The sequence below is a fragment of the Peromyscus californicus genome, unplaced genomic scaffold (assembly GCF_007827085.1).
Source record: "Peromyscus californicus insignis strain IS unplaced genomic scaffold, ASM782708v3 Scaffold_8__1_contigs__length_139910024, whole genome shotgun sequence".
In the NCBI taxonomy this organism is placed as follows: Eukaryota; Metazoa; Chordata; class Mammalia; order Rodentia; family Cricetidae; genus Peromyscus; species Peromyscus californicus.
In genome coordinates, this window is record NW_026294606.1 from 34,414,220 (window position 1) to 34,438,023 (window position 23,804).

At 40.7% G+C, this 23,804-nt stretch overlaps 1 protein-coding gene across 1 annotated transcript in view; it reads left to right on the plus strand.

Annotated features, from left to right (window-relative positions):
• The window catches only part of Cdkal1 (CDK5 regulatory subunit associated protein 1 like 1), a 570,376-nt gene that overhangs the window by 88,635 nt on the left and 457,937 nt on the right, over positions 1-23,804 (plus strand). Inside the window, 1 exon segment of the mRNA XM_052727871.1 lies at positions 5,239-5,323. Within this exon segment, the coding sequence (XP_052583831.1) occupies positions 5,239-5,323 (85 nt within the window).

Consider the following 23,804-nt stretch of genomic DNA (forward strand, 5'->3'; position numbering starts at 1 on the left):
CTGATTCTTAACTCCCCGCCCCCCCCCCCCCCCCCATCTTACTTCTGTGAAACACTCAGTAGGACTATTTTGAAAGAACAAATTCATTATGAGGGCACCCTGTAAGAGAAGGTGCTTGTCCCCGGTGTAGCATGAATCTTAAAGGGTCTTATTAATAAAACCAAACCCAGGGCCAGGTATTGGGGTGAATGCTGGAAGATCAGAAAATCAGAACAAGCCATAGCCACCTCACCTTGCCAATTCCTCAACTGATCCTGTTTCCTCAGACTGCAAGCCTCTGTGTCCTCATCCAGAATGGATCTCAGCTGAACTGATTCTCAAAAGCCTAAAAGTTTAACCAACTCTAGTTTCTGGTCCTCACACCTTATATACCTTCCTGCTTTCTGCCATCACTTCCCGGGATTAAAGACATGAGTCACCATGCCTGGCTGTTTCCAGTGTGGCCTTGAACTCACAGAGATCCAGAGGGATTTCTGCCTCTGAAATTCTGGAATGCTAGAATGCGTGTGTGCCACCATTTTCTGGCCTCTATATCTAGTGGGTGTTCTGTTCTCTGACCCCAGGTAAGTTTATTAGGGTGCACAATATTTTGGGGAACACAATATCACCACATCCCGGTACCTCCTGCGTCTTGCTTCACACAGGGACTCTCCACAATGATCAGCACTCTGGAGCTGAGAGCCCCTTCCTGCTCAGAATTAGAAAGGAAGTCTGGGTTCTCCTACCCCTCTAGGTCTCCTGTCCTTTTCTGTCTTCTTTCCCAACCTTTCTCCTTGTCCTTCTACTGTCCTGAGCCTAGTTCTCTAAGGGAGACTCCGTTCTAATGAGTCATTTTCAATGCTTTTTAAACAGGCTTAAAAAGCCCGGGTCCTCAATACCATTGCATCAGCCACGAAAAGAATAGTCGGTGAGCTGTAGAGGAAAAGTTAGCTCATGACCAGCATTTTTATTCTCTTTTATTTTATCTTAAGAAGTCATTGTTTTCAAGATATACCTTAAGGAACATTTAAATTCTCTTATAACACACAGTTTACTCTCAGTTTTTAGTAGGCTCTCCATGATTTGTATTATGTAAATAAACTCCCGAGTCTGAGTAAGCTTAATAATGCACATTTAAACTGTTTGGACTTGACTTGTCTTCCAGAGTTCTGTGGTAAAGAAACTCAAAGAGTTCTTTTGGGTCCAAAACAATCCAACTTTTCCCTCTTTGTGTTATGCTCTGTGAACTTTTCTTTTGCATCAGCCCATTTAAGTCTATGAATATATGTCTCTTACTATTTCTTGCTGCTCCTCTTGTGTCTCTCACATGGAGCAGTTGTAGAAGAAAAAGGCTTTGTTCTGCATGGTGCTGAATTAAACCATGCAGAAGCCTGCAGGAAGCAGGAAGACTGGCATGTCTGGGCTTCAGGCTGATAACTTCAATTGGTTACCGAGTCTCTTGTGACTTCCTTCCATGCCCACCCATGACGAGAGCAGACCAAAGCTGACCCACTCAAAATCTTAGAAATACTGGAAATCTAGGAACAGCTAGGTTTGAAGCCTAGAAACACCGTGTAATGTTCTCAAGGCCAAGTCACAGCGCTTGGCCTTGTCCTTAGATACACTCTGCATTATTTTTGGTCAAAAGGTGAGAACCACTAATGAGACATGCTGATTTCCTTAAGCTCACAGTCTGTGGAGTCAGTTTGTTGGGACTTCTTGCCATCCCTTAACCAATGACTTTCTGAAAGTCGCTTCTCCTTTCAAAGCTTGAGGTTCTTTCTCCGACATTGGGAATACAATTGAACTCTCCATACAGGACGGGATTACATGCAAAGTGTATGTGGCATGCCTGGCTTCCTGCCGACACAATATGTATTCAGTAATGGTAATGATGATCATTATTACCAATTGGGACTTAATTACCATCGACTTAAGAGCAATTTCTAGTGTGTGTAAAGAAACAGTTCAGAAACTAAGTGTATTTGGATCATAGCAAATATTTGTTGTTCTTTTCTCATGCTCAGAGTGGGTGGTTTGTTGGCGCCCATCATTTTCTTGGTTCAGTGACTAAGCTCTTAGCAGGGAATATGTATCAGGTCTTTGTTCCCATGCTGGATCACAGAAGGGAGATAATTCATGTTCTCACCTCAAGGGGAGAGGAAGTGAATGATTCTAAGTATTATTAAGAAGGAATCAAAGAAGATGAAACAGGTTTATCAGTTGAAGAGAGAAGAAGGCAATACATGCTTTTCTAGGTCAGGCAGGGCCAGTGAGTGACTCAATGGTCTGGTGCCAAGCAGTCTCCAGACGACTCCTGTAAGCTCTCCTCTGACCTCTACGTGACCTGTACGCACTCGTGTGCATACACACTTAATAAATGTAATGGAAGTCATAACCCGAGTTTGGTCCCTGGGACTTACGTGATAGCAGGAAAGAAGCGGAGACCTCCACAAGTTTTTCTCTCTTTTCACATGTACACAGTGGCACAAGTCCCTCATTGCCACAAACAAACCAAGAAACCAACAAATGTACTCTTTTAAAAGATGTTGTATCAGGGGCTGGAGAGATGCTTAGCAGTTAACCATGTCAGGAAGCTCACAGCCTCCTCCTATAACTTCAGCTCCAGAAGGATGGGATGCCTCTTTTGGACTTTGTGGGCACTTGTATTCATGTGAATATACCCCAGCACAGATGAACACACGTGTATACAAAAATAAAAATAAATCTTAAAAATTCAAATAGTATGGGGTGATATAAATTAAGCGTTCTTTTGTCTCTAGAGGTTACATTTAAAAAAAATCAGCATTCCTGAAAGGTTTTAAAAATCAGAGAAAATGAAAAGGTAGATCTGGGGCTCGTGAGATGGCTTAGCAGGTAAAGGGGGCCTGCTGCCAACCTTGTTGACCTGCGTTTGAGTCCTGGGACCCACATGGTAGGGAAGAACTGACACCTACAAGTTCTTCTCCGACTGACTCATCTGTGCCCAGACACACCCACCCACCCACATACCTAAGTGAATAAAAACAGACAAGCAGCCTGCAGCTGAGGAGTACAAACACGTGCCCTCCCCGGGGTAAACCATACATGTGTCTGGAAGTTTTTGTAATCCTTTAGTTTCTCCTCTTTTCTTCTTTGCTTTTTAAACCACAAATGGAATTTACTCTTCAATACTTGGTTCTACCTCACTTCATATACAGATCAATACAAGTGATTCCTTGGGGATTGATCTTGCTCTGTAAACATGATGTCCCAGCTCTGCTCTGCTGTTGGTCAGCTTCTCATTGCTGGGACAAAATCCTGGAGGGAATCAGCTCCAAGGAGAAAGGGTTATTTTGACTCGAGGTTTGAGTTCATAGTTACTTTTCCTTATTGCATTTGTGCCTGTGGAGCAGAGCATTGAAACAGGTGTTTGTGATCAGTGGAAATAGTAAAGGTAGGTAGAGGGGAGACAGGAAGGGAGAGAGGGAGAGAGGGAGAGAGAAAACAAAAACGTTATGCCCATGTGACCGTAGTAACTCCCACAGGTGTGATCAGCTGTCTGATAGGTATCACCTTCAGACAGAAAGGATTTAATTTCACAATGAATCTAAGGCACATACTATCTTTGGGGAAAGGAATGGTGACAGGAGACTCCATGGACCAGCAAGCACAGAGATAGAGAGACTGTGCCTGAAAGCAGGGCCAGTTACAGCTTTCATGCCTTGACCCTTGGTGGCCCATTTCTTCCATCTGTGACCCCATGTCTTCCATCTATGACCCATCCTTAAGGTTCCACAACCTTCCCAAATAGTACTAGTTCGTGCGGATCAAGTGTTCAAGTGTTCAGCCTTCTACAGGCTTCCTATCCAAACCATAATGTCCTGTGGTTTTACGTCCTCTTAATAATTCTACCACCACCATAGAGCTGAGTACCAGTGTCCATGCTTTAACACACGGCCCTTTGGGGAATACTTAAGATCCAAACCATGAGCCAGCTATTTATTTAAGCCATCTTTCTCTAAAGGATATATATGCTTTCTAGTTCTTCTTACCTTGTTAATCGTCAATGAAAATTTTAATATATATATATGTATATGTGTATGCTTGGATTCATATATGTGTTATGTGTTAGATATGTGATCCGAGTATCCCAAAGAACATTTCGGTTTTTGATTGCTGTTCCTGCCCTGCCTTCCTGAGTGCTTCATCAGTGTGGATGGCAGTGGGGGAGCGAGAGGCACAAGTTTTCCTTGTTGCTTTGCTTGTATTAAATAGCATCATTTTAAAAGCATTTTCCAACTTGACAGGAAAACATAAGCACTTATTTCACTTTATAAAAAAGTTCAATAAGATCCATGTGTATCAGTGTAAATATATAACATCAGAAATCAAAATGCAAAACCATGTGCCTATTGGAAGGAAACAGGTATGTTTCTTCACAGTCATAGAAGAGGGGAAATGTCCTAATTGTGAGTCACAATTCTAAGGCAAAATTGGGGAAAAAAAAGAAAAAGAGAAAAAGATGACCAATTTGATGCCTTGGAAGTAGAAAAATGTCATGAAAATTGACCCCCCCAAAAAAAAAGAATTGAGAAAAATGTTTGACTCCTGTCCTAGATATATCATTGATTTCTCCATAAGCATTAAGTAGCCCAGTAGAACAAATGAAAGGCAGATAAACAAAAACAAAAGTTCAAAACTAAACACGGAAAGTTTTCCAAGTCATGATAAGAGGAATTTATATGGACCTCTTACTGGGATCCCATTTTCCACCAGATTGTCTGGAGTCCAAAGGGGTGACAACCCATAAAGTGGGTAAGATTGGTGAACAGCACTCACAGCTCCTGTTCCTTGGGTGTACAGTGATATACCCTGTTCACTGAGTCTAACAGTGTGCAAGGACATTTCAAGAATTAGTTTTTGACTCAACAGTCCCACTGTTTTATGCTTGATACCAAAGGAAACCTTGGAAAAAGTCACCCCCCCCCCATGTATATGTTCATTGGAGCACTGCTTGTAATACTGAAAGACTTTAAATAATGCAGTCTTAAAGTAGAAGTTCCATCCAGCCTCCCTGACACTTACAGGTTCCCAAACCAGATCTGACCTGCTAGCTCTGGCTGGCAGTACTGTAACTGCCCACTCGACTCTGACACTATCCACTTTCCCCTGCTCCCCAGTATTCCCATGCTGCTTGGGTAAGCACTTATGTGTTTTTGATTTGATTAAATGTGATATTTATCTTTTCTTTTTTGTGTTCATTGTTTCTTTTACTAGAAAATGCATCAGATGCAGATTTGTGGCTCCTGAACAGTTGTACTGTGAAAAACCCAGCTGAAGACCACTTCAGAAACTCAATCAAGTAAGTAGGAGGTCCCCATTCTTCTCATTTTAGATAATCAAGGGAAGAATTAATAACAGCCAATCTTAGCCCAGAAGCCTTTACTTTTAAAAAGCGTGTATTTGTTTTTGTATGTGTGTCACAGTGTGCATATGGAGGCCAGAGGACAAGTTGCTGGAGTCAGTTCTCTCCTTCTACTGTGAGAGTCCTAGGGTTGACTTCTGGTTATCAATTTTGGTGGCAAGTACCTTAACTCACCGAGCCCTCTCACTATCTCCAAATAAGCTTTCAAAAGATTTCTTTTTTTTTCTTTTTCTTTTTTTTTTTTTTTTTTTTGGTTTTTTTCGAGACAGGGTTTCTCTGTGTAGCTTTGCGCCTTTCCTGGAACTCGCTTTGGAGACCAGGCTGGCCTCGAACTCACAGCGATCCGCCTGGCTCTGCCTCCCGAGTGCTGGGATTAAAGGCGTGCGCCACCACCGCCCGGCTTAAAAGATTTCTTGTGTTACTCTGACTTCTCTTCAGTGCATATAAATCTCTTACTGCATAATTCCTAATATTATTAAATACTTAGTATGTATCAAAAAGTATGAGTTGGACTTTAAACAGTTTTTAAAATGAAAACTCTTTCTTCTAATGAATTCACAAATAAACACATCCCAGCTAGATTAAGGAAACCACTGAAGAAGCACTGTCTGTCCAGTTGAACTTTTAAGCTGCTGTTGTTTTGAATTTCTCTGATGAACAGTGTTTTACTAAGGAGTTCCATAATGCAATTTGAGCATTTGTGAAGTGAATGTGTCTGCTCTGTGTGTCCTTCTCAGAGCATGCAGGCATTCCTGGTGAAAGTGGTTGCCATAGCCCTTTTTTCTTCCCACTGGCCCTGTTCTAGGTGTGCAGTGTGTGCCATGGAGCTCCAGTACGATACTGGGACACAAGTCCTTACTGTTTGGTTTGTTTCCTCAATGTGGAAGATTCTTTCTTCACATCCACTTTGAATCTTACTCTGCCCGCTTCCTTAGCAACCTCATTCTATAAATGATTTCCTCCTAGGCTATCAGCTTCTCTAACTCCATCAGATCCTTTGCACTGCCATTTAACATACTCAGCTCTAATCAGTCCCGGATGGCTTTGTTACCTATTTTCCACTGTCTTCCTAGCGAGGCCTTTTCTTAGTTTTACTTCTATTATTTATTTATTAAATATTTATTTTTAATTTTTATGTATACATGTGTGTGTGTATCTGTGTATGCCATGTATGTGCAGGTGAGAGTCAAGGGTGACAATTTCTTTAACTTCCAGAAAATTTTGAGTCACAGCAGGAGGTAGCAAGGCTGGATGGGGCAGGGATGGAGGGACCTCCAGGAGTAGAAGAGAGCTAAACCACAGCAGGGTTCATTTCTGTTCATTTCCAGAAAATTCTTTCTCTCTCTTAGAATGAGAAATCTGGCATAGTCACAACATTGTCTATAGGACAGTTAAAATTTATTCTTAGACATTTTAGTACTACTGATTCCCTAACTTACAATCTAGAGAAGATGGTCCTGTGATTACAGATTAGTCTAACACTGTTAAGTGTGCTTCAGATACAGCTCATTGGTAGAGCATGTGTGTGTATGGAGTCCTGAGTTCAGCCTACAGCATGACCAGAACAACACACAGCCCAGACCCAGACAAAAACATAAGGAAAGAATGAAAGAAAAAGAGGAAAGAAAACTCCTATGGAACTTTTTCAGTGGGTTTGGTTGTTGGGTATGTAAGCAGTGTTATTCTTTGGTGAATGAGCCTCAATGTCAGTCTGAGGTGTGGTGAAGCACCACTAATCACAGAAGGAAATTTGTTCTTAGAATACTACAGAGCTAGGAGTTGTGAGCAGGAGTTCCTTTAATGTACTATTCTTGATTGAAAGAAAAATAAATAGTAGTCTATATGATTAAGTATTTGTTAATGGCTTTAAAGGTTTTTGATCCCTATAACCAGGTATTATTAAAGTAACACTTCAACTGATGTTTGATTTGATTCCAGAGTAAATATGATCAGGTACCGTATAAAAACAATTCACACTGAGAACATGTCACACTGAGAACACGAGTGACGTGTATATAGTGACGGGAAGACTTTTGTCAGTGTTCCACTTTACATACATGCCTTCCTGCTTCTTGCCATCTCCTAACAAGAAAAGATAAGGATGATTAGTTTGTGACCCTTATGTAGTCCCACATTACTACATGTATGTAACAGTATGTAATTACTGTTACCTGCCCTCATCCTGTTGATCCATCTCTTCAGCCTCCAGTCTTGTATGTATTTTGTGTTGCTTTATGCTTTTCAATAGGGTGAGGTATTTGCCCATCTGTGGTGGCCAATGATTTCTATTAGAACATTAAAGTCCTTTTTCTTCCTGGATCCCTTATCCATAACAATTGCTTTGCTTTATCAATATTTAAAAGTAAATTCCCTCTGGTGTGGGGATAGAGCCCACTCTACTGCTGGGCTCCACCTCAGGGCCTGGAACATGCTGTAATGTGCTCTGCCACTAAGCTCTGTCCTGGCCTGTCACTAATTCTTGCCTGTCATGTCTTTGAGCATCTGCTTTTGTTCCTTTCCAGTGTATTCTTGGTCTTTAGTCACTGTTTGCCTTTAATTATCTATTGTCCATCACTCATTTTCCCCCTGAACCATGAGTTAGAACCATTCCACTCATTATAAAGGGGTAACTGGAACAAAGGTGAGCGACAGGGTGTGTGTTTTTCATGTGCTTGATACAAGTCTCATTTGTGATCCAGCAGTTGTGTGTATGTAACGACAACTGTGCGCTCTCTCTCGCTCTCTCTCTCTCTCTCTCTCTCTCTCTCTCTCTCTCTCTCTCACATGTTTCTGAGGTTTTATGGTAATTATTGATCAGATTGATGGAATCATAGAAGTGTTAAGTAACAAAAATAGAAGTGAAGCTGGCCTTGAACTTTGAACTCTTGTTATTGGCTGAACTAGTTCAGATAAAACTGCTGAGGGGCTTGTGTTTCATGATGCTGCCTGTTGGATCACTCTGTTTCTTTTTTAGTTTGTTTGATCCATTATTTCACTGTGGTTTAAGCAATATGGCCTTTAACTTGAGAGACCCTTGAGAAAATGAAAAAGATCAAAAGTTTGAAAAAAAATTGCTCTTAATGAGAGTATCAAATCAGAAAAGCCTTTGGCTTCTGCTTTACAGAAGTGTGGAGTCTTTCTCATGCTGCCTAAAGGAGGTCATTCGGAGATTGGTCAAAATAAACACATCTTGTGTGTTCCATGTCAAGACAGGAAGAGCAGCCAGCATGCTTTGATCATGGACTGATGACCTCTGTTTGACCTTGTGCCTTATTACCCAAATGGGCACCGTGGCCACGCCGATGAAGCAGACAGACAAGAGGCATTTCTGTTTTGAACCACTTTTGCCCAGAGAAACATGATAATGCTGTCAGGATGGGTTAGATAGTCAAAGAAAATGACTTACATGAATAGGTGAAAACAAAGAGAGAGAGATGGACACAGCAGAAAAGGAGGCCTGAAGTCCTGGCTACCTGCTTTGTCTGATGCCTTTTCTGTATAGGGAGTGAGTCCTTATACAGTGCTCTGCCTTGCAGAGTAATAAATGTCTTTACTCTCAGTCCTGCTGTGGAAATAGTGTTTGTTTTATGTGAATTTATCTCTGAGTTCTTCATAGATTGACAGAGGAACAAGAGTACTATTTCAGCCAGAGTACATGAAGTAAATTGCTTTAAAAAATAAGCTGAGCTGTTAAGAATAGACAAGGGCTTGCTCTCCAGTTAGTAATTAATCACCCTGTTGAAAGTGAAAAACTCAACCAATTACATTCTTAACTAGATTCACTAATAATTATCATTTTTTTTAACTATGATTGCTTTGGTTACTTTTAATTTTTATCTAATTTAAATGAAAAATATTTGGTAGAAAATAAAACCACACTGGGCCTCATTTGACTTTTTGTGAGAAACAGGTTAGCTAATTCAAACTGTTGACACACGTGCGCGCGCACACACAGAGGAAGGGAGGACGAGAATGTGTGAGAGAGTGTGGGCATGCACAGACCACAGCATGCTTGTGGAGGTCAGAGGATAGCCTTCAGCTGCCTGTCCTTGTCTTGCCACATTGTTGGGGACAGGGTGTCCTTACCGGTGCTTAAGCTAGGTTGGCTTCTGCACCTTTCATGCCCCGCCTCCCATTTCCAGTAGTTGTAGCAGGGATACAGATGCTCTTCTGCATTTGGCTTCTGCATGGCTTCTAGGGATCTGAACCCAGCAGCAGGCCTGAGCAGGAAGCACTTTGACTCACTGAGACATCTCCCCAGCCCGCATTTGGTCTTTAGTTCTGTGTCTTGTTGAACATAGCCGTTTTAACTTACCTACTTGTGTGAGTGGCTTGAGTTGATCTCAGTGTTTTGTTGTAGGAAGTGTAAGGAGCAGAGAAGATGAACCCTTGGGCCTCCTCCACCAGTGCAGTCTTGTTGCTTCAGCCATTGCTATACACCAGTTTTCTTGTGATGAAGTTAGTTGGGAGTATTGGCCTGTGTGGCTCTCTGTGTTTCCATCAGGCACTGTAATAAGGTGGTGTTTCCTCTAACCGGTGCTCTGCTCACTGGGTGTCATTCTCCTCCCATTGTCCATCTGTTCCCATCATTTGGGTACTGCAGCAGACTGGCTCCTTCCATGTCTGTTTCAGACCCTACCTTTCCTTCCAAGATCTGGGCTTGTGTGCTTCTTGAACATGTCCATGTTGGTGACCACAGATACCTGAGGCCACTATACCAGAGTCTCCTGTTGTCTACCTTATGTTGGCCTTAAGCCCTTAATCCTTCTGCCTCAGCTTCGTGGAGTACTGAGAACTCTATATGCTACTGTTGGCATTACTATTTACTGGTTTTGTTTGGTGGCATCATCTGGAAGTTTCTTTGGTTCCTGTTTCCTTCCTGCCTTCCCTCAGCCCATTTCTCCTCTTTCCAGTCCTGGCCCGTTGCCGTTTACTTACTCATGTGATCAGTGTTCCTTTTGGAATCAACATCAAAACAGCATGCTCCCATGTTCTACCTAATTCGCTCGCACCGGTTGCAAGCCATCTGAATTTAGTCTGTTCTGTCCTGAGGATCTTCGGCTTTTGTGTAATAGAAACCCTTTAAACTCGTTAACTGAGCTGACTTTCTGTCCTAATTCATTATTTGGCTTCCTTAAAATCCCTTTAATGTTCCTCACCCTGCAGCTATACAATAAAAACCTCATTTCTCGGCATGAAATATTTGTGGTTTGTTTCTTGCCTGCCTCTTCTGCCTCTTCTTGTTGTCCCCCCTTTCCTCCACACTGTAAACCTTTGCAAGCACACAGTGTGTCTGCCCCTACTCCCCACATCCAGCCCCTGCCACCATCCCACAGCCTCAGCTTTCCCCTCAGATGCACAGATATGCTGTGTGCCCTCTCACCTCCCACCCAGGCTAATCTTGCTTGGCAAATAGTTTATTTTCAGAGCTCATGTCAAAAGTAATAAGGTCTGTGAGATCATCTCCCTTCTAGCCTAGCTCTTTCACAGGTAACTACTTCTTTTTTTTTTTTTTTTTTTTTTTTTGGTTTTTTGAGACAGGGTTTCTCTGTGTAGCTTTGTGCCTTTTCCTGGAACTCACTTGGTAGCCCAGGCTGGCCTCGAACTCACAGAGATCCGCCTGGCTCTGCCTCCCGAGTGCTGGGATTAAAGGCGTGCGCCACCACCGCCCGGCCTCCGGTAACTACTTCTTGATTCTGAACAAATATCTATTGCTGCACATTACATTTATTTTATTACTTATTTACATATTTAGGTCTTTAGTAGATTGTGTGTTTTGAGGTTAATAATTAACCTCAGGTAAATTCTCTCTTCTCTCTCTCTCTCTCTCTCTCTCTCTCTCTGTAGGTCTGTAGATCTGAGGTTGACATTAGGTATTTTCCACAATTACTATCCATTGCTTTCCATCTTTTGAGGCAGAATCTCTAACTGAACCTGAAGCTTACTGATTTGGCTAGACTGGATGGCCATGAGGTCCCAGATAGCCTTCCATGTCTGTCTCCACAATGCTCGTTTACTGGCACATGCCACCATGCACACGTTTTCAAATTGGAGTTCTAAGGATTGAATTTGGCTCCTCAGTCATTGCCCCAGCTTAAGAAGGCCCTTCGGTATGGTCTTTGACTCTCAGACTGTATTGTGTGATTATCTTTTTCCATTTGTAGAGTAAGGTACTTATGGAGTCTTTAAGCATGGTCCCCCAAGGTTGCTGTGGGTTCTGTGTCAAAGACAGGATGTGTTTTTAAAAATAGGTGAGAGAACATCCTGATTTTCAAATATTGTGTTGAGGGCCTTCTTTTAAGAAGTGCTGGCTTACTTACAGGCTAGGAAGGAACCTCGCTCTCTTGTTCTGAAGAGGTGAAAGCTAGTTTTTGTCATAGTTGGCCTCCAGTTTCTTTCCTGAGGGATGTTGGAACAGCATTGAGAACACCTGTGCCTTGGAGTCACCTGGCTATGCTGGTAGCTCTGGGCTATGAATGTCAAGACCTTCTTCTCTACCAAACTAAACCAGCCAAGGCAGCTTCTATATTGTACATCTGGGTCATGTTGAGTCAGAGGGAAGGAAAGGTGGTGTTTTGCCTTGAGCTTGAGACACAATGGTTTTCTTACTTACTACGTATTTGTTGAATTTGTCTAAATTCAAATTCACTTTTCATTTTGGGGAAGGAGCAGTCAAGTCATTTCTTTTGCTGTTGCTACCTCCACAGCTCTTAGTCAAATGTGTTGTTATTTACATGTTGTGTGTGTGTGTGTGTGTGTGTGTGTGTGTGTGTGTGTGTGTGTGTGTGTTTGAGACAGGGTTTCTCTGTGTGGCCCTGACTGTCCTGGAACTTGATCTTTAGACCAGCTGGCCTGGAACTCAGAGATTCTCTTGCCTCTGCCTCCCACGTGCTGGGATTAAAGGCATGGGCCACTACTACCCAGCACTTGTAACTATTATCATTATAGCATTACCTTACATTTGAACATCAAATTGTTTATAGTTTCTGTGAAGGAGCAAAAGCCATCAGATCTCACCAAACTAAAAACAAAAGATGTGTAAGGAAGTCGTTGTGTTGGGAAAGTTCAGTTTGTATAGTAGGTTCTAGGAGGAGTGAGTGGCACAGCAGTGTGAGGAAAGAGAAACTGTCGGTCTGATTTCTGAGGCATCCCAGGTCTTTTGCAGATGTGCTGCTAACTAGTTACTGAGGAGTTATTCGCTGAGTTCAACCCAAAGCTGATCTGATGAAGCCCAGGTTTCTATGGTCAGTTGTTCATGGGTTGGCTGTGGTTATCACCCACCATATGTGTATTTGTTGTATTTGCATTTTATTCAGCTGTCACAGTTCTGATTAGTCTACTCTCCGCTGTTGTGGGGATTTCTTTACCTCCCCACTCCCTTGAGCTACTTTAGAATTGAAAGTACTATTGGAGGAATGAGCTTTCTATGAACATTAAATGAAACTTAAATTTTTTTTCTCTTTTGAAAGTGAGGACTGAGAGTTATGGCCGTGTAGAACACTTTTTACATTGCTTGTCCTGTAAGCATGGAGCATAGAGATGTATGGAAGGGAGGAAGAGAATTATCTTAGGTTGTATTCCAGTGAGGAAATTTGATTGAAAAGAAACTAGAAAATGTATTTGAATTCGAGGTTGACTTTTTAAAGGAATAGAAACGAAAGGAACTCACAGATTAGTCATTGAACTTGCAAATAAGGAACAGAAAAGCACTTGAAAGGGAGCAAATCAATTGAAAATGCAAAGCTGAGTTGTGGAGTTATCTGAAATCTTTTTGGAGAATAGTATTTTGCATATTTCATGATTACTGTCACATCAACAGTTGCTTTGTTTTTGGCATTCTATGCAAGAGAGTGAGTGAAAGAGGTCAGTGTATTCTGAATGGCAACAGCTGGCTGATAGCGCTGAATACTTACATAATTAAATATATGTGTTGGCCCTTGTCCTAACAGCTCAGGAGGTGGAGGCTCTGGAAGGCATGCAGAAACTTGCTTTAGCAGGATCAGAGAAGAACTTATCATGATCTAAGCCTGTTCTTTCAGAGTGATTTTCTGTTGTTTTGGTTTGAATGACATTCTCCTTAATCTTGTGTGTTTGTAAACAGCCCAAAAAAGATGACTCTGCTTTTTTTCCTATTGTATTCTGTAAGTATGACAAATGTAACTTTTCCACAGAGTTGTTGAATAACTGATAATCAACAAAAGAAAAGAAAAACCCATTTCCACTTAGCACATGCTACCCAAATATGAAATATTTATAGTTTTGGGTGTTCTCTGGGCCACAGTAATGAGGTTTCTTAGACTGGCGAGTACACTGAGGTACAGTCTTCTGTGATTTAGGAAAACTGGCTAGGGCGGCAGTGGAGGAAAAAGACAGTATTCAGGCAATATGCAGTCCAGCTTATGGCTAGTGAATGCTTTAGGACTTTGAGGTAATAGCTGTAATATGAGTCTTCCTGGAAATTTACTTCCCTTGTAACTTTACACTGAGGCTCTGCTGTAGCTGTGGGGACAAGATGGGAGCTCGATGAACATTGGAAAGAAGATGTAGGCACAGTCCAGCACAGCTTGTCTGCCTTCCCCTTATCCATAACTCTGTATTGTAATATTCTTCTTGCCTGCATCCCCCTTCAGTTCTCAGGGGCAGCCACTGTCAGTACCTCAGGCAGTGGATGACGGTGATCCTTGAACAAATGAATGAACTGACTTGTATATTTGCTTCTCTGGACATTTATCTTCCTGATCCCCTCCACCCTCTGCCTCTGTCAGACTAATGTCTTCCTCTGTGGATTTTCAAAGAACCTTTTCTGTATCTCTTTCTTATTAGATTGTATTACTTTGCACTTAACTTCAGAAAATGTCATAGAAAACCTAATAAATAGAGGCTTAAATAAGATAGGGGATTTATTTTTCTGATATAATGCCAATTCCACAGTTACCAAGTTGTTAGTTTGGTTTACCAATTGAGGGATATGAGGGACTGAAGTGTTTGTATTATCAGTGGCCCTTTCCTTATGGTATCAAACAGTTGTGACTCCCCAGACAAAAGTAGGAAGAGAAAGAAGAGTATGCCAGCTGAGACTGCCTCTTTTTCAAAGATACTTTCTAGAAAGTTCTACTCAAAACCAGAGTTTGCCTCTCTTGTCTGGACCCTTACCAGAGAGCTACCTGCATGTGAAAGAGGCCAGAAAACACAGTGTATTTCCCGTTCTTCTGGATGCAGTCCATTGTTGCTCCCAACAGAATCAACACTCTGTAAGGAAAGAAATAGAGATTGTTCATTGGGGGCTGACTTGGTGTCTCCACTACATGGTGTAAACTCTGCAGTAAGGCACACATTTTATTTAACTTTCTATCATTTACCAGGACCAGTATTTTAGAGGAGGTCTTTAAAGTATTTGTAAGCAGACCCTTCTGCTTTTACATGTATTCAGACTGTTGAAGAAATAACACAGTTGATTAGCATTTGTGAGCTTTTCTTCATGCTGTTTACCCAATAGCAAAACGCACAGGAGAAGTTCGTGGCCCTGATGTTGCACAATGCATTAAAACAGAATCAAGACTTGTGCATATTTCTACTCTTAAAACCTACAATGGCCATATCTGAAAAGGATTCTGTTTGCCTTCTGTGTCCATGGTTATGAGCTACTGGGTGCTCACGTTGGATGGCTCTATATCTTGTTCCAGGCTACTCTTTTCAGTGTCGCTACATGAAGAAAGAGAATGATGAAATCACATAGAAATTGTTTTGAGAAAAATACACATGGAAGTAATGTCAAGGACCTCTTTAACATTATGTTTTAGAAGTCAACAGTGACTCCTTTGTGCCAAGTACTCAATATGTGTTCAGGCTTTTACATTTTTTTTTCCTACAGGAAGGATCAGGTAAAACTGGAAGATTTAATTTGGTGCTTTCTTGAAGTGCCTGCCAATATTTTATAATAATTAAGGAAAGACCTGTTTTTCTTTAAATGAGAATACGATTTGAGTCAATATATTTATAGTGTTTTGGTCATTCATAGTTGAAACTAATTTACTCTTGTAATTTTCATTTTTACTACTTTAATAACATAAGATTTTATATCATTAGAACTTTAAAAATAGCAATTATCAAATCATAAGAGTAAAACTGATAGATATTGCACTGAGCAAATTCTGAGACACTTTAAAATTTTCTTTTTCTTCTGGGCTGCAAACATTTTATTTGTCTCATCATTTCAGATTGTCAAAGAAGATTTTGAAATATGCCACCTTGGTGATCAGCTTGAGCAGTGTAGATTCTAATCAGGACTTTTCGAGTCCAGGATGATTAAGGGCACTGGTGCCCTGAGATGTTTCTGACTCCCTTCTTTGTCCCACTGTTTAAGTGACGAAGGCAGCCAGGTGTTAGAAGAGCCACCAAGATTCTGAGTTCTGTGAAGAAAGTGCTCTGTGTAGGTTGAGTTGGCAGAGGTCCTATCATGGTTCTTGAAGTGATGGAGGAGAGGGTAAAAATCCTAGAATCTGGGTGGTGGTGGGGTGGGATTCTTTGTTATCTGTCCTATAGACATGGGCAGTGCTTCTGAACTTCATCAGACTTCATCATCATTTTATACAGGTATTTTGAAGTATATTTTTAAGAGAAGCCCATGACTACTGTAATTACTGCCACACATAATTATGCTCCAGTTGATATAGTCCTCTAAATGTAATAAAAGGGAACCGAAATGAGGCTTGATAATGTACCACATCTTGCTAGATAGAAATGCATAGCCAGACTTAATGTAAGGGCATGTGTATAGCGTTACGTTGAATCTTGGAGTAATTACTACATCTTGATATGTGTTCACCTAACAGCTTACACAGCAAGGACAGTGGGTGCCCCAAGGCCACATATGCTTTCCCAAAATGTATGATACTTAATAAGACAGAGTAACTGGAAACTGAGTGAGAAACATATTGTATGCAAAAATTAAACTGGATTCTAATGAGAAATTGTAGTCATGTTCAGTGAGACATTTGCAAGTTACATAGCACATGTGAGATTCTTTGTGTAGAGAGGCCTGTGCTGTGGAAGACCAAGCCCCTGCAGCTCCTGAACAAAACAGCAGGTGCATCTGGCCATCAGTGTCACAGCCGACGAGCCTGAAGAGATTGTTCTTCCTGGTGATCGAAATTTCTGTATGGCCTACAGAAGCCCAGATATGATTAAGGCAAAAAAGAAAACTAAAACTAGTAAAATAAGTACATGCACACAGGCACAATCACACATGCACACACATAAACACTCATGTACATTATATGTGTGTACATACATGCACATATATGTAAATATATATATGACACTATAACTCATCCATAGGCGCCTTCGTTTATGCATTAGCATTTCTGCCTTGAGTTAAATGTTAGTTATACATTCTTTCATTTTCCCACATATTAATAGCATATATATTTCTAAGTGTAAATAAGTGAAGACCTGCTTAAGTTCAACATCTTGTTGTTAAAAAAAAAATCCAAAAGATATGAACAAGTAGTTTATGGAAAAGGGGGTGCTAGTGGTAAATAAATAAACATTTTTTTTTATATTTGCTAGCAGCCAGGGATTAAAATAAGGCACTATTTAAGTGAAACTCTTCTTTTTAAGTTCACTAGACTTTTAAAAAAATAGGTCCAGTCTTTTTGAATGTGAGGAAGTGTTTGTGCTGCTATATTTCTGGTGGGAGTTTGAACTCCCATAATTTCCTGGGAAACTGACTTATTGATAAGTAGTATAAAATTAAAACCATGCATGCTCCTTGATCTAGCAGTCTAGTGTTTTATGACCTGTCCTACAGTTATTAAAAACACCTGCCTGCAAGAATTAGAACATATTGTCATTTGCTGCATCATTGTTTGTAATACGCAAAGTGTTGTAACACACCTTCCTGGGAGTGGTTTAGGTGCCTTCCTCTCTGGCCACAGCCTAATGCATTTGCCATCAGCTGATCTAGAATTTGCTTCCAGCAAGCCGTCCAGTTGAGAAGCACGCAGAGGTCCAAGTCACCACTGTGCTTCAAAGTACCCTCTCTCTCACTTACTAGTGACTGTGTTGACGTTACCCTTTCGTGAACCCTTTCAAACACACAGGAATATGTTTTTTAATGTGTCTGGAGTCTATGTGCTGCTGTTTAAAGATTTAACTAGCTCTCCCTGTCAATTGAGATAGAATCTTCTAGACTTTTCTTATCACTCCTTTGAAATATCATTTGGCTCATCTTTCTATTTTAGGTCCAGCCAGAAGAGACGCATTCCAGATACTGACTTTAAGATAGCAGGTCTGGAGCTTTTATCTGAAATAAATGTTTATGTTCCTTGGCCTCCATGTTAAATATGTATGGAATGTCTCTCCCATTTGACAGGGAATATCCTGTGCATTTGACTTCAATTTTCCCCGTTACTGCCCACAAACTGTAATTGTTCTGAACCAAATTCTTCCTAATTTTCCAAATTAAATGATACTTGCATCACAGCTATCCAGCTATTTTTATGTGATATGCTAGAAGAATTGATACTAACTTCACACACACACACAAAACTATTGGATATTTATGTGTTGAAGGCTTTGTCAGTTCGAATTCTAGTAAGACAGTCTCAGCTCTTGAGAGGTAGTCTGTTGATAAGAATATAGAAGCTGGAGAGATGACTCAGCAGTTAAGAGCACTGACTGCTCTTCTGAGGACCTGAGATCAATTCCCAGCAACCACGTGGTGCTCTCAACCATCTGTAACTCCAGCAGGTGATCTAATGCCCTCTTTGGGCCTCTGTAGACACCAGGCATGCATGTGGTGCACAGACAAACATGCAGACAAAACACCTGTACACATTAAATAAATAAAACGAAAAATAAAAAATAGTATTTAAAAATAATACAGACATAACCCACTAATTGTAATATAGTTAGGTAGACATCGTAATCCCATTTCATGGATAATTGCTTGTGATTGGGTATTATTTCTTTAAACTCTTAGGCCCTTTTCAAGTCTGAACTCATGTTGGCTCTACATATTTTAATTTACAGCTATCTCTATCAGCAATAAGCAAAATTTATCATCTCAAAATATGAGCGGCTTCAAGGATGGGCAGTTCTACCTTTGATTAATTGAGTGGTTCAAAGATGCTGTCCAACATCCTGGGTCTGGGTCCTGTCTAACCCTTCTACCTTTATCATTCTGTCACGTCGTGTTCTGGGTACCAGCTTGGTCTTCGCTCAGGTTGCCTTTGTTTGTATAGTGGTTGTGTCAGTTTTGGATACCATGTGGACAGAGATTGTTTCTTTTCTTTGTGTCCTCTTCTTTTTCATAAAAGCTTAATTTTGACATAAGTTCAGACCAAGTGAAATGTTAAAAGGATAATGTACAAATTTGTGTGTATTCCTTAAACAAATCCCTCAAGAGCTAATATTTGTGACATTTATTTTTCTTTTTGGTTATGGCTAATGTATTGTTATAGTTTAACAACAACAATGCAACACAACGAGGTTTTCTAGTGGATGCTTCCTGACAGTCTGACCCTGACCAGCCTCTGTCCTTTACCACAGCCCGACGAGCAAGCATCCTGCTGTTTCCATTCCTCCCTCTGTCCTGTTCTCTTCTTTTTCCTCTATCTTCCTTCTCATTTTCTTTTTCTGCTCCCTTTCTACATCCGTATGTGTATCCTGGAATAACTCAGTATGGGTAAGAAGCTTCCTCATTCTTTTTTTTTTTTTTTTTTTTTTGGTTTTTAGAGACAGGGTTTCTCTGTGTAGCTTTGCGCCTTTCCTGGAACTCACTTTGTAGACCAGGCTGGCCTCGAACTCACAGAGATCCTCCTGCCTCTGCCTCCTGAGTGCTGGGATTAAAGGCGTGCGCCACCACCGCCCGGCTTCTTCCTCATTCTTTTAATTATGAATTTATAAGGTACTTCTTTGTGCTGTTGTTTGTGGAGTCATAGTGTTCAATTTTATGTGCCTGAAATTTTATGTAACTAACTGTATATTGATGGATGATTCATTCTGTAGCATTCACTTTATCACTGTGTTGAATTACCTTACAGAAGATGGATAGATTTACCCACTATTTTCGATAGGTATCCTTGGAAGCCTCTATGACTCAACCAGTCTTGTATTTTGTACCTACATAAAATCAGCACCAGCAGGTTCAGTGTTAATGTGCTCTATCTGCATGAGTTATACCAGTCTACATCCCGTGGCATCTGCATGTCTTTCTGGCTGAACACAGGAAGACAAATCCTGGGGAACAAATCCTTAGGTGACTGTGAGTAGGTCGAGTAGTAAGGGTCTTCTTTCTCAAAGGTATGGCTTCTTAGCTTTCTATACATTTGTGTCTTTGGTCCTGAGGTGGGTGGGGTTGCCTAGCTACATTCAAAGCATGTTTTCTTATCATCCTACTGCAAATGGTGCAGCTTTTTAATAGCATTAACCTCTGCACTCTCTTTGGTCAGAACTTTAAACATCAGTTCCTTCCCCCTCAAAACTATAAATACTTTTGTCTCCCTACCCTTCCCCCCCACCCCCATTCTCACTTTAAATCTTGCCTAAACAGCATCATCATCCATGCTGCTGCCCAAATGCTTTGTTGCCATAACATTTTCAGTCATGGACTAGTCCATCACCTTAAAGCCATCCAGTTTCCCACAAAGTGTCAGTGTATGGATAAAGAATACAAATTCTTTATCATGGCATAACATGAGTGGCCCCTAGTTCAGTTTGTGATTCTTTACTTCAAGTGAAAACTCATGCATGTGATTGTTACTGTTCACTTTCTTGTCAGCATTTGGCCTTCTGAGTACTCATCAGACCTGGCACTGATATCCTCTCATAGCATTCTTGTCCTCTATCTTGCTTCTCCAAACTTTCCCAAATTCTTGGAAACCAATTCCAAAGGCTTAAGAGTCATATGGCCAATGTTAGTCACAGCATTGATCTTCCTTGTAATGTCATAGACATATGTAGACATAGCTTAAAGGGGAAAAGATTTAGCTTGGCTTATAGTTTCAGAGTCTTCTAAGCATGGTTGCTTGGCTCCAAATGCATGTTTAAAGTTGTGGACAGTATAGTATTGGGAATCTTGGTGGAAGACTCTTTCCACCTCACTGTTGACAGGAAGCAGAGGCCGAGAGCAGAAGGGGCTAAAGGACAAGAAATCCCAAAGGACTTGCCTCAGAGACCCATTGCTTCTATCTAGGTTATCCTTCGTAAGGTTCTAGAACTCTCAAATAGTGCCACCAGTGGGGGCATGCTAATACCTGGGCTTACTTTGGGGTGTGTTTTAAGTTTCTATTCTAATAATTGCCTAATATAGATGTTATTTACCACCATGTTTTGATGGGACTTTATTTTATGGCATACTGTCTGCACTTTTGTTTAAGTCTTTGCTATAGAGTTGTGTGTATGAATGAGCCTCTCAGCATATGATCAGCTGCAAAGTTTTCTGACTTCTGTTGGTTCCATGGACTTTATCCTGTAGTATATTTCTCAAGAAGGGGTCTTGTACTCTTGCTTTTCAGACTGGTCTTTGTGTAGTGTAGATGCTAGGAAGGTGTCCACTAGCTGTAGTGGTCATGATTCACACTGCCTTTCAGTGCATAAGTGGAGGAGGTTTCTCCACTCTTGTTTTTATATTTGATTTTGTTATAGGTATCTCTGATTCCACTTAAATATACTAACCTTTGTTCATTACTTTGTCTTTTCTTCCTAGAGAGTCTGAACATGTTTTATTTTTGAAACATTTTAGTAGGGTGTACCTGAAATTAATTGTCCCAGTTCAATTCGCTCATCCTTTCAGCCTGTAGACTCCTTTTTAAAATTCTGTGATGTAATTACAATAATTTTATAGTTTTATGACAGGTTCTCTTTCTTTTTGCCTCATTTAAAATCTTTTCTGCTAGGACCCCAATTTGAAGAATGTTTTCCTACTTTCTTGTTTTATTTGTCTTTGCCTTTTGTGTCTTCCGTCATCCTGTTTTGAGTACCTTCCGTCTTTAATACTCGTTATGAAATGTTCATTAGTAATTTGCAATGGACTGTGTGATAAATGGGCTTATTTTTAGATGTGCCTACTTAGGAAGATGTTTTAAAAGCATGTGTCCAAATCTAGATTACAAGTGAATTCTAGGAAATTAATTAATTGTCAGCGAAAGAAAAGCATTTTAGCCTTAGTGGAAAACCCTTCAAGCAAACTCTGTGTTCACTATTCATTGCCCTCCCAGGGACTACCATTCTGGTTCCAGCCTTCTTCAGATGAGACCTAGGTTGTTCCTAGGAGTTTGTTTTCTTTGGAATTGGCTGACAAAGCAGTCACTATAATTAACGGCAGTGGACAGAATTAATTAAATGGATAATTTTTTTGTTAGTAATTTGACTCTGTGGGTATCGGGTGGGTATAAGCAGTACTATTACATACTGTGGCTAGAGCTGCTCTGTGCTTCAGACTGTCTTGTTGGGAGGTCCTTTTGTCCAATCCTTCAGCAGGTATCAGTCATCTCATGTCTTGGACAGTAGTTAGTACTAGAGACACACATGGTCCCTGCTTCAGCTGTGAATGAACCTTTTTAAGGATGAATGGCCTTAGTGAAAGATTCCTGTATAAAACATTGTGTAATGCTACAAGCTCAATCAGTCTACTTTTGAACTGTATTGAAAGAATACACAGAAGATTACAGTGACATTATCAACAGTGTGGAGTCTTAACAGCTTTCAGTTCCTTTAGTGAACCCCAAGTGCTGTTAGACTTTGAAGATATGGCAATGCATTTGAGATGACTTTTCTCGTGAGTGTGCACCAAGCTAAGCAAAACCGAGCAAAAACTTATTAAGAACACACTACTAGTTTGATTCCTCATGTTTACTTGCTCAAATCATGACTGTTCCAGTACTGGTTCTTTTTAAGGTTGGCTAAAACTAGGATGGTCTGTCAGTTGCCTGGAATTGTTCTTTCTGTAAGCAAGGTTTTATTAATAGGGATATATTGTCTCTACCTGTCTTTCTTTTGAAAGTACTCTGTTCTGGTTAAAAGGAAATCTTTGCTTTCTGAACATAGCTTTATATGCACAGCTGGCACCGACAGGGCACTTTGGATCAAATCTTGGAGCTTTAAAAACATGAGAAAAATACAGCTAACAATGCCCGTTCTGTTCATCAAGGCGAGGCTGTTTGTAACAGGGCAACATTTAAACCTGTGTTTCTTGCTCGCTAGCTACAGAGAGGCATCTTGTTTGATCCATCAAACTTTCCTAACATAAGGATGTAATTTTAAGAAGACAAAATAACAATTCTGTCACCAAACATACCAAAGCATAGAAGGCCGTAAGTGAACAATTGGTATTTTGTTAACAGTTGAAAATGGGTTTGGAAGGATGAATGGTTTTGATTTGTTTCAGCATGTTAGTTAGAGACATGTACCTAAAGCCTCCTCCTTCTTGGTTGGCTTTTGCCTCAGTTGTTTCCCCAGGTTTGAATGTTTTTGCAGTTCTTCTACAAGAAGGTCCACTGCAAGAACTCCTGGGTCTAGTATAGACTCTGAAATGTTTCTGAGTAGCATTAGCCCTAAGCATGTTCCTCCTTTGGGAAGCCCACTCAGTTCTTGTTAGTTACTCCTTAGTTGGACACTCCCACACTCCCTTCTGCCTTGTTTCTAGGCCAGTTCAGATGAGAGTCTCTATTTTTTTTTAAACAGCTTTGCCAATGAACTGTTTTGTTGTTTTATGCCAGGCATTGTGTTGGAGGCCCAGGATACAAATGTGAGTAAGGCAGACTCCTGCCCAATATTTGGTAGGAAAGATAGTGTGCCAGTTCAGCCTTCTGTGCCTTGTTTTTTTGCTACTAGACCTGGGCTCTGGAACAGTTGTCTTATGTTAGCAGGTGGCATGGTAGCTTTGTTCTGAGGGTCTGACAGGGACGATGCAGTCATAGCCCCAGCAAAGCCATCTGGTTATACTGTTTCTCCATTCACCTGCTGCCGAGCATCTTGATTCCAAGGTTTAGCCATTGTGAGTAAAGGGGTTAAAGCTGATGTGAAAGTGTTCATAAGAGATACACATTTTTATGTCTTGAGAAGACACTGAAGAGACTGATTGCTAGTTTTGCAAAAAGCAAGTCTAGTTCCCCAGTCAAGCTGTTCTGAATGACTGCAGCAGTGCATGGTGTGTAGGCAGTGCTGACTTTTCTAGATTTTTGTCCATTGCAAGAGGCATGTGGTCGCACCATTGTTCTTATGTACTTTTTTCTTACAACACATCTTTTTATGTTCTTATTTCCCTATTATTCCTCCCTACAAAAAAGACAGGGTCTTTTTTGCGGCCCAGACTGGCTTGGAAGTCACTTTGTATCCCAGGTTGGCTTCAAACTCATTATCTTCCTGTTTCTACTTCCCAAGTAACTCTGATTACAGAACTGTACCATCATGTCTG